The sequence below is a fragment of the Rhipicephalus microplus genome, unplaced genomic scaffold (assembly GCF_043290135.1).
Source record: "Rhipicephalus microplus isolate Deutch F79 unplaced genomic scaffold, USDA_Rmic scaffold_27, whole genome shotgun sequence".
NCBI classification, from domain to species: Eukaryota; Metazoa; Arthropoda; class Arachnida; order Ixodida; family Ixodidae; genus Rhipicephalus; species Rhipicephalus microplus.
The window spans coordinates 7,110,015-7,125,196 of NW_027464600.1; the positions used below are offsets into that span (position 1 = coordinate 7,110,015).

General features: G+C 48.1%; 1 protein-coding gene across 1 annotated transcript in view; it reads left to right on the plus strand.

Moving 5' to 3' along the window:
• Positions 1-15,182, plus strand: part of LOC142786671 (metabotropic glutamate receptor 5-like) — a 136,628-nt gene that overhangs the window by 106,940 nt on the left and 14,506 nt on the right. The window contains exons 7-10 of the mRNA XM_075884295.1: positions 1,748-1,922; positions 8,178-8,304; positions 8,986-9,307; positions 14,160-14,792. Of these exons, the coding sequence (XP_075740410.1) occupies positions 1,748-1,922; positions 8,178-8,304; positions 8,986-9,307; positions 14,160-14,792 (1,257 nt within the window). The remainder of the gene's footprint in view (positions 1-1,747; positions 1,923-8,177; positions 8,305-8,985; positions 9,308-14,159; positions 14,793-15,182) is intronic.

A 15,182-nucleotide genomic window follows, 5' to 3' on the forward strand; every position in this document is an offset into this window, starting at 1 on the left:
ATCAATCTGATTGCCCATTCTCTCATCGGAGGGCCTTCAACCAGGCTCTATTAGGTGGAACTTCCAGCCTCCAACCAATCCGTTGCCTTGCCTCACCTATCCGAAGTAGGAAACTGCGCCAAGGAGCATTATCGTTTATCAGGGAGCATTTAAACAGCACGCGTTATCTTGCTGTTTAAAGAAGTACGTCATGCCATTGGCGGCAACCGTCACGAAAGGGTTGTGTTACTTAAGCCTTCTAGGAGTGTCACTGCAAAGCTATAGGTAATACCCCGAAGGTGCGGGGTTAATAAAATGGCGTAAGAAAGGTCTCTTCATGCGAGTGTTATCGTGCGGCTCATTAGCTTGTGCAATAAACTGCAGAATTCCCTGACAAGCTTTACCTTCGGCTGATACAGCGCATGAATTTCTAATGGATGCGGAAGTCGACGTTGCGCTTTTTTTTTACGACGTTTCAGATGTTTGCGTGTACAAGGATATTTCACGCTTCATAAACTGCACTAACCTTACCTAACGCTTTTGAAAGGTACCCCTGCCTCTTATACTAGTTTCATCGTTTGTCGCTAGCGAACGCGCTATTACTCGTGCAAGCTGGAAGCGATGTTTTCCCACTAACTCGCAGTTATCGTTAGCCGGAAAGCATCCCCGGACGAGCCACGTGTGATTCATTTTTTTTTCTTCAAGCGAAAGTGAAGGTGACAGCACGGATGAACCGAATGTCGCGAATTTCTTTTCGTGGAGGCGCGTTCGGAGAATCGGGTGCGAGTCAATTATACTTTAGCGAAATATTTCGCATGGCTTCTTTACTGCGGTGCACCGTCGAAACAGATGGTTCGCGGAAAAGAACTCCACACTGGCAATGATTTCTGCTAGGCTGCGAAAACAAAACGGCCGCCTGCTCTGGAGTTTCTCTGCCTCCGTCGTCGACGCCTCGCCTGGAGCCAAAGCCACAGCTGGTGGTGGGTTTCGCGTGCGTGCTTCGAGAGATATTGCAGCTATTTTTGTGCTTTTTCATTGCTATATGACGCCAGCTGTATACGTTAGTGCTGATTTCAAATCGACGAGCATTTCACTGTCCTGTGCTATTCGCTTCGCGTAGTAAATGCGTGCCGCATGGCACAGCGACCACCCAACGCAGCAGCTGCTCATCAGCGCATTTCAAGCATTTCTCACGGCAGACTTTATCTTCATGACGTGGTTAACTTAATATATTTCGTTTTCTTTTTCCGCGTCATGTTTGGAATGAGTACTACTTTTCACACAAGGCACCTTTTTTCTTGGCGATCTCAATTACATCAGGTTTTGTTGTCAGAAGATTAGTAAACTAATTGTCCTAAAATATTTGCGCTTTGAGGCAGTTACCTAGGTCGGCGTGCTTGTGGGCCCACCCGGCGCAAAATTGCCGGACATATTCAATGAAGTTTCTCCTCACTCACTCACTCACTCACTCGCTCACTCACTTGCTAACTCACTCTCTCACTCACCCACTCACTCGCTCGATTGAAGTGTGTTCTTACGAGTCATAAAATACACGCAGTACTATAGGTCAATGCAAACAAACTTGATCTAGAACCTCTCCTTGTGTCTACGTCGCTGTTATTCATTAAAAAAAGAGTAAGAGAGAAAGCTTGCAATCTTAGAAACTTTCGATGCATACCACACGCTGCGATTTGATAAAGCGACCATCCGACGTTGACGCATTGCGATGTGTATCTGACTGATTCAAGTTTCGTGTTCGATAATGCAGGTATGACTTGATGAACTACCAACAACTGGGTGAGCACCACTACGACTACGTACAAGTTGGTTCGTGGGTCAACGGCGAGCTCACCATGACCCGAGACGTTCAGTGGCACCGAGCACAACGCACGGCGCCGCGAATCTCCATTTGCTCACTGCCCTGCGAAAAGGGAAAAGTCAAGGTACGCCGCTGCACCACAAAGCCTGAGATCATATAATTCTATAGTAGCACACTAGAGAATATACACTAAAGGCTGGCGCTAGTGTCTGTAAGTGTGCGCACCGCAGGGGACAAAAGGGATGCCCCAGTCTGCTGCATACGTTTACTGAGTTATGGCCATGCAAGTTTTAAATGCGCATGTGTTTCTTAGTCTTAAACTACTTGAAAATAGGACACTTTCTCCACATACCATTACCTGGTTTCCTGCACATCTCGAACCCCTACTGGATTCTCAGGTAAACCTGAACGACACTGCTCACTCCCGGGCACGCGCACTAACCCTTCGCGCTGGGGAGGACGTAGGTATGCAGGTTGGCAGTGAGATGTTCAGGGACGCTTTACTTACATTCAGTGAAGTGGCTAAACACTACCAGTTCAGTAGGCGGTCATTTGCTCCACCACACAACAAGTTGTCTAGACCTCAAGCCATCACGTTTAGAATGCTTCAGACCAGGTCCTATCCAAGCCTATATTTCCTCAGCATAGTCTCCGAGTCTCCTCAGAGGCTTTTGACTCTACCTGTCCTGATTGTGGTGAGGTTGGTGACTTAGCACATATGCTCTGGCAGTGCCCCTCGTTGCGGGGCCCAAGTCGGCTCACAGAAGAAGATTGGGACTCTGCCTTACGGAGTTCAGAGTTGCCACCACAACTACGTACGGGCTGTCCAGAGAGCCCACGACGCGGCGGTGAGGCTAGGCCTCCCCGTTCCTACGTTGAAGCAGCCCGCGACGTTGCTCTAAAGGAGCAGCGTTTCTCAGGACCCAATAAAGTTCTTTGTGTGTATGTCTGTCTTAGTGGGGCTATGTCAGGCATCTGGCGGCGGCGTCCGTGGCGGTGAAGGTGCGCCGGCAGGAGTTCTCCCCTCTCTCACTCTCTCTTCCATAGCAACAGCTGCGGGCGCGTGCGCTTATCCTCGCCCCTAGCAACCGGAGCATCTGGCGCGAAAGAGTGTAAGAGCGGGTGGGTGCAGTGCTTCACCGCACCTTCTCTCGCCATTCGCTTTCTCACTCATCCCAGCGCTCCACTTTCCCGTCCACTCTCGTCTGACTTGACCGTTCGCTGGCTGGGCGCCTCTCAAGAACATCTTAAAGTGCGTGCTCGAGACGCCGCTGTGAAACGCCAACGCAGAGCTGAGAACGCTGGCGCCCCCCTCTCCCGTCTGCTCGCTCCTCACTCTCGGCCATTCGCTGGCTGGGCCCTATCAAGGCATTGGAGAACTCGGCGAAAGCGGATGTCTGACGGCAACAGTGCACTCTCTCGGCACAAGAAATGCATTCGCATTTCCTCATGATTCCCTTCGGAAAGGTGGGGGCGTTTTTTTTGTATGTACGTGCGCTATGAGTGACACTGAAGCTAGGTGTAATATGACCACCTGGGGGTCTGTTTAACGTTGAAAAAACTGCACATACACTTAAAAAGACGCGTTGAAGGAACTCATCGCGAATGCTACGGTCATGACGCATTACTGCCTTTTACCAAGAATGCTTAGAGGACTATGATAGATTAAAAAAACGTGTTTTTAAGTGTTGAAGGCAATTGTCTATGGCGCAGTGGCATCTGAGCCAAGGTTGCACACTTCGAACCCTTAAAAAACCACGAGGCCTGCGCGGAACACGCAGCATAGTCACAGCAAAAGCTCGGTCTTTCCGAGTGTTTTCTGAACACTCTTTGGGTTACTGCTACAAGCACGCTTGCTTGGTACCCCCAACACCATAAATATTCATAATTTCTGTGTAGTAATGATGATGATGATGATGATGGTGGTCCTTGGATCACTGGCACCTACCTTTTCTTGGTGATCGGCCATGAGTCGGGCGGATCATACATACTGGATTGATGATTAATATTTAGTAAGAGCTAAAATATTTTTGAGATATTTTTTAATGTAACGCTAAGTATGAATAATTGCACTTTTAAGTTGCACTATTTTGTGTAATCTCCCAGAAACTGGAGATCTTTTGACTAGGAAGGCTGAATAAAAGATTGTTAGTAGTTGGTACATCTACCAAAACTATTCGAGTTGCACATAAATTTTTTGACAGCTTTGAAAATATTCCTTTCTGAGTGTCCCAAATGATAAGAAAGGCCCCAAATGATAACAGAAAGGCTGACGTAAACGGTAGACCACGTTGCCACAATATGATTTCTATACTACGTTTTATGTGTAAGGAAAAATGTTGGCAGATCAACAAGAAGTTTTCGCTAGTTTGGAGTTCGTTGCAATAGGTCAAAAAGGGGAGATCGCCAAACCCGCCCTGTGCATTTAAAAATTTATATTTGGAATTTTACAACACATTCTGGTTATTACAAGCTAAGCTCGCCTTCCTGCATACAATTTCCTGCTCCAAGGGAACTGTAGGTGCAGGCAGTCTGGTGATGAATCGAGACTTGGAGTAATCACAAATAATGCATTCTTTCTGAACCTTGCAGCAGAAACAAACGCCGTAACAGGAAGGAAAGAGAGAACTCGACCTGTCAGAGAAGCTTTGGCAGAGAGTCCGCAACTTCATTGAGTACAATTCTTTTGTTTCCCGGCACCCAAATTATTCGCATGTTTCGCAAATGATGAAAAAGAAGTAATCGCAATAATCTTAGAATATCCAAATTTGTTGAAACAATTAGTGCCGAACACAACGACAATGAATCTGTAACTATAGCCACAGGAGTTAGAGGTAAAGGAATTGAATGTTGTGCTACTAAAACAGCTAAGAACTCGGTCAAACATTATTTGGGTGTAATCAGCAAGCCCAACAGTCTACTTGCGTGGTATGCGGTGCACACTCGCAAGGAATTTAGTGCTGTTTTTTTCATGCAGTAGCTGACGACGAAGAATTATTAGGCCTGAAGTGGGTATGCACCACAAGTAATAAGTGATCAAGAACCAGCTTTTGTAATGGCTGGGAACATTGGACTCACTACTCGTTACGCAATTCGCATTGTATGACGGCTGGTTGTTCCTTTGCTGCTCTAAAACGCTTTCTTACTCATATTAACGCGAATATTTTCCCGACATCAAGCCTGTCTAAAGCCTGTTTCACATGCGAGCGATTTTGCTCCAAGAGCGGAGCGGCAGCCTCCGCGAGAGGCCAACACAGGTTTCTACCGCGACTACTGCTCGCTCTAGTGAAATTCGCCAGAGTTGGAAAAATTCGCTCGCAACAGAAGTGGCAAAGTGAATAGTGACGTCGTTTGACACGTGATGCCAGGGGCCGAGCCGAGGAGTCAACGCGCGCGCTGCGCGAAACTCGCTTCACAGAACTCGCTCCGACTGAGTAGCAGACGACATCCGTCCTCTCCCCGGCTCACAAATGTTTCGCGCTGCTTTCAACGAGTTTCTCATTGCAGAAGTTGTGAAACGACCTCTTCTTTGGGACGTCGAGATGGAGGATTTCCGCAAGAAGCATAAGAAGAACATTCTTTGGGAAAAAAATTGCCGAGCTCTTTAAGAAGCATTATGTTTTTGTTAAGTAAAAGTCGTCGCTTGGACTGGCCATGTTCACTGGTGAAGTCGAAGTGTAACTGTTTTCCTTTTGTTGCTATCGACGATGCTTCCGCCGGAGTGACAATCGTATGCGGTACCTTTTTTGTTCGAATAATAATATTACTACTTTCTTTTTTTTTTGCATTTTCATGGAATGCTACTCCCACGTAGAGGAGCCGCATGACACGCCGTACTTCTGTGTCACGGCAAATGTTGCTGGTTTAACAAACGATGAATTTTGGTGATGGTGCACAGATAAAAGGGCTCACACGAACGAGAGAGCAAGGGCGGGTGCTATGGCAGTCGACTTGAGAAGCAGCGTTCCACACAAGTCACTGAAAAGGAATTTCGAGATGTGACTCAACAAAGAGGGGGCGCAAAGCAAAAGTGTGTTGCGTGAAATGATGTGGTACTTCGGCTTTCCTGCTCACCACCGCAGCATTTTCGGACGCAAATTTCCGCTAAAGTGAGGATCGCTGCATAGTCCCTGACCTGTGCCGCGCACAAGTGTATATACAGCAGCCAAAGAACCGGGACAACGAGCGTGTCACGTATACCATGCTACCTGCCGTTGGGGAAACTCTTCCGGAGGTGTTTTACTGAATCATCTAAAAACCTAAGAGGCTTACTATTTATGGTAAAAACATGCGAATTCGGGTGCCGGAATAAATATAGACCATTCGGAAAATCCCGAGGAAGAGTGTGTTCGCATATGCCACAGGGTGACCACAAACACGGCCGAAGCTTACCGCTGAGAGTTTTTATATAAAATTTTATTTTGACTCGAGCGAACAGGTTAAATCCCGAAGTTAAATTAAATCCCTAAGTTAAATCGCTGAAATCAAGAGCAATGAATCGGAGAAACATGAAAAGTGCTGCGCAAAACTCTTTCGCAGTTCTTAAGCATTCACCTAGCTGGAACTGCTGTCTAATAAAACCATACCAGCAAACTCTTTCATTTGCTTCTCCATGGTCTGTTATATGAGCGCGCAACAAAAACCATACGTTAAAAAGCCAGGACAAAACAAAAAAGCAACTGCAAACGTTGCTTATTTGTTATAAGATTCATGTTAAAACTAGTTCAATCAGTGTACAGACGCGTAAAAGTTGAGCGGCTATTGATGATGAACCTCGCAGCACACGGGTACGAAAGGAAGGACACTTGGAGGAGAGCGCGGCTTTTAGATACCACTGAAAACAGTGGTTAACCGGCGCCTTCCGCGGACAACACTGCTCTCCAGAGCGGCGGGCGTCGCGCAACAGCAGCGGCGCATGTGAAACGAACGCGCGTCCGCGCGTTCGTTTCACATGCGCTGTTGCTGGCTTAAACAGGCTTAAGACAAGCTTGCAGGAGAGTTTCAAGCAACTGCGTGGCTCAGTGGTATAATACTGAGCTGGCACGCATGGGGCTTGGGTTCGGATCCCACTGTGTCCCTTAAATGTTCTTATTTACAGGGTTTTTTCTTTCTTTCGTGGGATAGTGGTTACGGACGCCGGTGGCGGTGGCTGCGGACAACTACGGCGCCGCACGTGACCCGCGTCGTGATATCATAACAGCCCTCGCTCTAAGAAGTGACCGCGGCACAGCGGGCAGTGTGTGTGCTCAGCATCTGTTGTCGTGGACCCACAGGTCGCGGGTTCGACTCCCAATGACGTTTCTTTATTTTCTTTTTTCATATCACATCATACCTCCTAGTTGTCATTGCATATGCTGCATTTACACACCCGACAGTTGCGCTTTCAACTGCTTGATGGGGATACCAAGAGACTCGAAATAAATAAAGCAGAAAAGCACAAAAAGGTTTGTTGAAAACGGCGCTATACTTGACGTATAAAGTAGCATGGCAAAGGTGGTATGCTTAACGTATAAATTTACAGCGTAATGAACGGAACAGGCGAGTAGCGGTTTGAACAGCAGACTCCTGGACAGGAGCTTTTAACGGTCTCTTTCAAGGGCTTCGGACAACAGGTCCTTTTGAAAAAAAGCGCCACTTAGTCCGAGTACTTCCATATGGTTCAGTTTTGCGTGTTTGTGTGTGTTTTTTTTTGTTGGATGGGGAGGGTGGGCAATCTCGAGTCAAAAGTGCTTGTCAATGACCACTCTTGTGCGCCGGAATTCGCCATTAACAACCTCGTTAACCTAAGTCTCAAGCCGTACTTGAAAGATGGAGAACCAATGGCAGACCCACCCTGGGGTCCGGCAAGGCCATCATTGCGAGACTGCTGCTAATTACACTTTCTGGAATTTCCAAACAGCTCTTTCCTCAAATACGTTTGCTTGTCTTTCTAGTTTCGCTAACGCAAAGCGTCACATGAAATGGCATCTATTCTTCTTTAAAACGCCCTTTTAGTGTCTCTAAAGAAGCATTATTTTTTATGGGACTTCTCCTTCGAAGATTCTTTAATATGTTGAAGTGTATCCGACAGTGTGGTGCATAAGCTTAGCTTGTTCAAGATGCGCGAACACACGCAAACACACACATACACACACACACACGAACACACGCACCCACACACACAGGTGGGCCCACGGGGATGGCAAAAAAGAGGGCGTAGAAACTGGCCCGTACTTTGACGTATCGCTTTTCACGCCTTATATTCTGGTAGCGGAGGGTGCTGCGACGAGCTTTCACCCCCGCCCCTTTACGGGAAGACATGTGCACGCTTATGCGCACATGCACACTCCAACTACTTCATCTTTCTGCAATTTTCACTTATACGGCTATATTCTTGCAGAGTATTCACTCGGAAACGATGAAGTGCTGCTGGAACTGCGTGGCCTGCAAAGAGAACCAGTACGTCAAGGACGAGTACACCTGCCTGGACTGCGAGAGGGGCTGGTGGCCTAATGAGAACCTCACGGGTGAGGCACTTTGCTTCTAACGCTCTATAGAAAAAAAATAGTAATTTCAATTTAAGGCAGCAAAACTTTACACGCAAGGGCAAGTAATTTCATGAAACTATACAAAGCACAAAGTGAGATTGTTCTGAGAATGTTGCGCGAAAACGGCGCAGCGATCGTTTAAAGGAACGGTCACACAAATATGAAACTCCAGTGGCAGCATTCATTCGATTGCTTGGTATGCATGGCTTTTTTTAGTGAAGTATGAATGGGGTCGGCTGCGTAGACGTTGTTGTATTTTGTGCTCAACGGCGCGTTCCCGTCCATGAGACATCGACAGTATTTTGACGTGTCCGGCGAGCTCTTATAGGCCACGCCTCAGGCGCTGAGTGATGATGAGTGAACAGTCATGACTCTGACACATTTAGTGTTGTTATCGCGGTATTTTCATGTCGCCCATCTATCGGGAAGTACAATTAAAAAGTTCACAAGAATCAACTTGCTCAGAATAGAGTAAACTGAAGATCATATTGTGAATCCAGAGGCCCCCATCATATTGTGAATCGAAATATAGGCTGATAAACAGGCTAAATATAATGGCTATGATGATGATGATGATGGTTGCGTTTCGTATATCTGCGAAGACTCGTAATCTACTGTGAATAGTGCTCTTTTATTTAGAAACTACACACCTTTCTCCAGGTTGTGTTCGTATTCCCGAGGAATACATCCACTGTACTGACAGCCAGTCGTTGGCGGCCATGAGCATAGCCATCCTTGGCCTGATGGCCACGCTGGCTGCCATGATCATCTTCATCCGTCACAACGACACGCCCGTGGTGAAGAGCTCGACGCGTGAACTGTCCTACATCATACTGATCGGCATGTTCCTCTGCCATGGAACCACGTTCGCCCTGCTGGCCAAGCCCAGCGCACTCACATGCTTCATCACACGCGTGCTCCCCGGTCTCAGCTTCGCCATGATATACGCGGCGCTCGTCACCAAGACCAACCGGATCGCAAGGTACGTTGTCTTATAAATCAATGATCCTTAGTACCTTGGCATTACCTCCTTACAAGTATGAACGCGTAGGTCTTTAGTTATTTTCGGGGTACATTCACGCAACGTTCACTACAGCCTGTGGCGATGATGACAGTACTTAAACGGAGGTCAAGTGCAGGCTGTGAAGACACCGTGACTCGTGCTCTTGGTGGTTGCCTCGTAGGCGACCATAAGAACTTCGCCTCGTCTTAGAGGGAAAGCGAACGGACTGAAACGAGCGCAATGCAACATGCGAGAAAGGCGAGGCAAAAGTAGGCATACATATTAGCTGTCTAAGGCTGTTTTTGACCGTTGCTAATAGCAAAAATGAGCAACCTGCTAAAATGAGCAATGCGTGTCAGCTCGTGGAACGGGCAAAATCAGGGTTCTGTACTCAAGAGCTGCTAAATCGGGTCGTCTGAAAGTGCTGAATCATTGAGCCATCCTGAGTACATCAGTCACACGCAAGCGGTTCCCGAGAACAGCGCACCGGTGATTTGGCGAGCGATGAGGATTCAACGCTTACCCGTTCTCGGCACGCGCATTGCGTGTTTGCCGACTGTATGAGTGGTATGAGTGCATTCCTTCATGCAGATACAAGTATGCCTGAGTTGCCTGCTCTGAGACACACTGAACGAGCGTCGCCAGGCCTACACTTCTTGTGAAGGCCACTCGGTTACAAACACCGCACCAGCTGCACTTCACCACGAGGCGCAGCGCAGTTCGTTGAGAAGTACTATAAAGCACCCCGCGCCAGAAACGTACTCGAGATGTATAATCGAAATGAGCAGGACGCACTCCACGCAACTGGCGAGCCCTGTTACACTCTCGGTACAAGACCCTCTGCAGAAAGACGTCTTTCTAAGCTCCCCTGGCAAAGTGGGCGTGTTAGGTGCAGCCGACTTTCACCTATACAGCCGCACATGGCCTGGTAGCAATCGCAATGACTAATCTAGGACACAAGGCCACCGACAGCGTGTAAGAACCCGCGGTCTCTCATTTCAGACGGACATGTTTATTTGCCGTCGGTGTTCTGGTGCTGAGCATGGGGTACAGAGTGCACTTAAACGTTTTTCAAGCCTCACAAACGCGTCCCTTGCCGCCATACGAAATCTCACGACTCCTGTAGTTGGCGCCCAAGGTGGCTTTGAGCTCTGTTTGCATTCTCTCACTTGATAGTACTTGTTGTAGATCAAGGAGTGTACTGCTAACAACTTCGACGGTATGCTACTATTGGTAGGACGACCAGAAAGCGAAATCTCTAGTCATGTTGTATGAATGACTGAAACGTCACATTCGAATAGGACGAGGCATTTCACCCACCGTGCGAAAGCTATTATGCGATAGTAAGGGCCTTTCGTGGTGCTTTAGTTGTCCACCGTTGCCGCCGCCGGTGTCGGTAACCTCTATTGCGAGAAACGATACGAAAAAAAACGAATTAGAAAAATACTCTTGGTGGAACGTGGTTCGACTACTGGTCCTCTCATTGGCCACTTAGCACTGCTCCACAGTTATATGCCGTTGGTTGAAGCTCCTTTGCGAGAAAAACGTATACAGGAGTCATGTTGGGAAGGAACCGTGTTAACATATGCAATATGCAGGGTTGTAAAAGCGAAATAATGATCAGGTGTTACACAATGGGAATTCCGTAAACACACGTCACTCAATACGAATTGTGTCACAAATGGGTCGTTGAATGCTTCCAACCCATTACAAAGGGCTCAGCCAAAATTTATTGTAATCAGTCACCGCATTAGCAAAGGGCACGTGATGCCTTTGACATGCGTCGAGGTTACCTCGTGTCTCACAGAATGACAAAGAATGTCGTTATGGGTGCCTCCCAACTTCAGAAAATTTATGATTTATGGCGTAGTGGGCGCCTTGTAAGCATACTTGTATCGGTAACCCCAAGGAATTTTACAACGGGTTTCGGAAATGCAGCTCTTCCAACTTTCATTGTGACCGTTCTGTGCGTTCTGCACAGGCCTGGCGCAGCTGCTGCCGCCGGTATCCGTAGACGCTATTGTTCGTATTAATAAAAAGGAACGAAATATAAAAATCACAGCATATCCACGGAGTGAATGATGATGAGTGGGGCGAAGCGGCCTTCAGCCTGTCCGTCCGTCTCTTCTTGCATCCGTCCACCCGCGTGACCATCTGACCATCTATGCGTCCGTCCATGCATCCTTCTGTCTATCCGTGCGTCCGTCTGTCCGTCCGTCCGTGCGTACGTCTATCCGTCTGTCCATTTGTTCATGCATCCATCTATCCGTCCGTCCGTTCGTGTGTTCGTCCGTGCTAGTCTGTCTGGCCGTGCGTACGTCTGTGCTTCTATCTAGTGAACACTCCAAGTATTGCCATCTCGCATCCCCTGAGGCACATACCCACTCTAGAGTGGGTATGTGCCAAGCGTGTCACGCCGACGGACAGGGGACATTGCTCGACCCAAAAGAGCTTCGCCCCCAAAACAGGGTATCCGTTATGAAAGAGAGAACACGAGAGTGTTTTATTCTGGTGTCCGCAACGCGTATCGGTCACAAATATGACGCCGTAAAATATAGACAGTTTTAAAGCTGTAAGCGCTGTACCCCAAAAAACTTCCGGTCACCGCATTTACCAGCTCGTAACGTCGAAACAGAAAGCACGTTTTCAAGTTCTTTTCAAGAAATAGGAAAGTCTCCCTTTCGTTTCACACATAAAAGGAACGTGCGTAGTGTACAGAGGAATCTTTTGTGATTTTTATGTAGCTCAAAACAACATCTATTTGAATATCTTTTGCCAAATAAGGGAAGGAAACTAAAAAATCAGCGGCCTATTTTCTAAACCTCTTGTTGCCTTCGATACTATTATGGCACATCAGTGGACAAACGGGATGTCACCAAGGGCCTGTGTTTGTAAACACTGAAAGGGTCTGCACAATAATCGTTGGCAAAGAAAAAAACTAAAGAAGTAGTTGCACCACCAGGAGTGGAACCTACGACATCTTGTTGTGTAGCGCGGTGCACGGACCGACTCGGCCACAGAGGTACGTTAGTCAGCGTTCTAACGGCGAGCTACTTGTATGCGCCAATTACCATTGGTGCTGCTCAGCGCTTGGTGGCTTCAGCGTGTTCTTGTTATTAGTAGCGAGATGGCGCGAAGGCAGCGGAGGGCGCGCTTTGAAGGTCGTCGCCCCGCGCCTTGCGACCTGCGCACGCTTCAACAGGGCGTGGACACTCTCGCGCACGCGCTTATATCATCACTGGGTTGGTTTGTGCATCTTTTACAGTCATCGCAAGTGTGTGCTAAAGCTACAGAGAACACGAAGGTCACTTCACTCGCTTCAGACGCCACATCGGCGAAAGGAGCGTGCTGCTCACATGTGACACTTCTTTGTTAACACTCCTCGTGTGTGTGTATACTGGTGGACTGGTTCCGGGCGCCCTTCTTTGAGTGTGAGCACAGCAATTTAAGGGTTCTGACGTGACAGTTGACTCGCGCTTGCCCAGTGTATGCTTTTTTCGGGCGTCCTTTCTACTTGAGGAGTGTGCTGCGAATTTCGAGCTCCTTGCCGTTTTTCACGTGACATTACACGTTACGTTCCTTCACTCCAGGGACGAAACAATGCACAGTAAACGCTCAACTCCATCTGTGAATGCACGTTTCACTATCGTGTTATGCCGATTCTTATGACACAGGGATCAGTCGTGTTATTTTTTTCTGTTGTCGGGACTCCTCAGTTGGTGGTGCTCACTGCTCTGGCTTCCCACATGACCCACTAGGCCCCAGTTCAGCGTCTTTCGTTACATGTATTTTCCGCAATGCCAGTGAATCCCAGTAAATACATCAGAGGATACAGCAAGCACTGATTTTTTTTTTGATTGTGCGTGCATTCCGTGGCCGGATCCTATACGCTGCCGGTATGACTGCTTGACTACATTGCAGGAAATGTCATTTCATTGTGAATAGTAGGTGCTAGGGGCCCCTTATATTAGTTGTGTACAAAAAAAAGAGCGTCGTGCTGCTGAATGTATTCTCTGAACAAAGGCAGATCTCCTCTAAGAGAAACCGCGTCCAGTTACATTCATGGATTAGCTTATCCACGTCATCATTACGGCGCAACCTTAAAGCTCAGACACTCAAAGACCTCCTTGCTATATTTTCGTTACGCGGGATTAGCGCCAACATGTTCTAATCATGTGTTTACAAAACCGTATTCCCCGCAACTTCATTATGTGTAGCTTGCAAGACAAAAGGGGACGTTGAACGCCGCATGTGGGAGTATATAGGAGGCCTTACATAACGGAAACTTTCATTTGAGAGGACGTGTCTTGACTGTTCCTGAATGATTCAGGGATCGGACCAAGGACTATGACTGGAAGGGATTGACGTACTCATTTAAAGACATTGCGTCTGAAGCGGGGGTGGGGGGTTCGGTGACGCCAGACGCGGGGCTTCGCGCCAAATGACCCACATATTGCTGGCTTTCATACTGTGCCGCCGTGCATGGCGGCAGCACTCCACTCTTCAGCCATTTACAACATACTTGAAATTTCCTGCTTCACGACCGCTGGCACACTTCACAAGATTTACACATGTGACTATCATTGGTTCTGCAGGATACAGAAGAGATGAAATTTTATTGTGTTCTTGTTTGGCTCAAACAGGCGGGCACACGGAGACTTAGCGTACAGACCTGGGTGTACTAACGGAGGTTTGTTGACCTCAGAAAATGGTCGTTCCGCTTACCATCGAGTCGCTATATTTGAAAGTTTTAGATGGAAACCCATTTGTTAATGCCACTGCCAATACTGAACTATGTAACTCCACCGTATTACCAATTCTGACCTCGCAGAATCCTGGCCGGCTCCAAGAAGAAGATCATCACCAAGAAGCCCCGCTTCATGAGCGCCACCGCCCAGGTGGTCATCACGTGGCTGCTCATCTCCGTCGAGGGCGCCATCATCGGCGCCATGGTGGTGCTCGAGCCACCCGACTCCATGTTCGACTACCCGGCACTCGACCGCGTCAAGCTCATCTGCAACACCACCACGCTGGGCATAATCGCTCCGCTGGGCTTCGACTTCTTTCTCATCGCCATGTGCACGGTGTACGCCGTGAAGACGCGCAACGTGCCGGAGAACTTCAACGAGGCCAAGTTCATTGGATTCACAATGTACACGACTCTAGTGATATGGGCCGCGTTCGTGCCCATCTACTTCGGCAGCAAGCACAAGGTCATCACGCTCTGCCTCTGCATCAGCTTCTCGGCCGAGGTCGCCCTGGTGCTGCTTTTCATGCCCCGCGTCTACATCATCCTCTTCCGGCCGGACAAAAACAACCGCAGTGCCTTCACCACGGCCAAAGACGTGCGATGCCACATTGGCTACATGAACTCAAACATGGCCACGGCCACTGCTTCGGGTGCCTCGGCCGTTTCCAGGAACTCGTCGCACTCCACGTCAGAGTTCTCCATGGAATCACCCAGGTGAGGGAAAACATTTTGACTCATCTGATTGTGCGTGGTTGGTCAGAAGGTTTCGTTCAACCAGTTAAATTATATTTATTTGCCAGAACTGCATACACAATATTTTGGATAAACTTACTGGCAGGCTCGCCGCCAGGAATGCTCTTCGGGGAGTGAGGGCGCATTTTTTAAAGGCCTTAAACACCTATTTTCATTTATTCTCAGGAAAACATCCCCCATTATACAAACTTCGGAAGGGGGGGGGGGGGGTATGACACCTTTTTTGGCTACGAGCACGCTTCTAGGCGTAAGGCCGCAAAGTAGAATGCTGACGGGGCCCGTGATACCATTTGCATGACAACGTGTGGGAACGTGTCAAAGTTTACTAGTCATAATAAATCGGTAATCGGT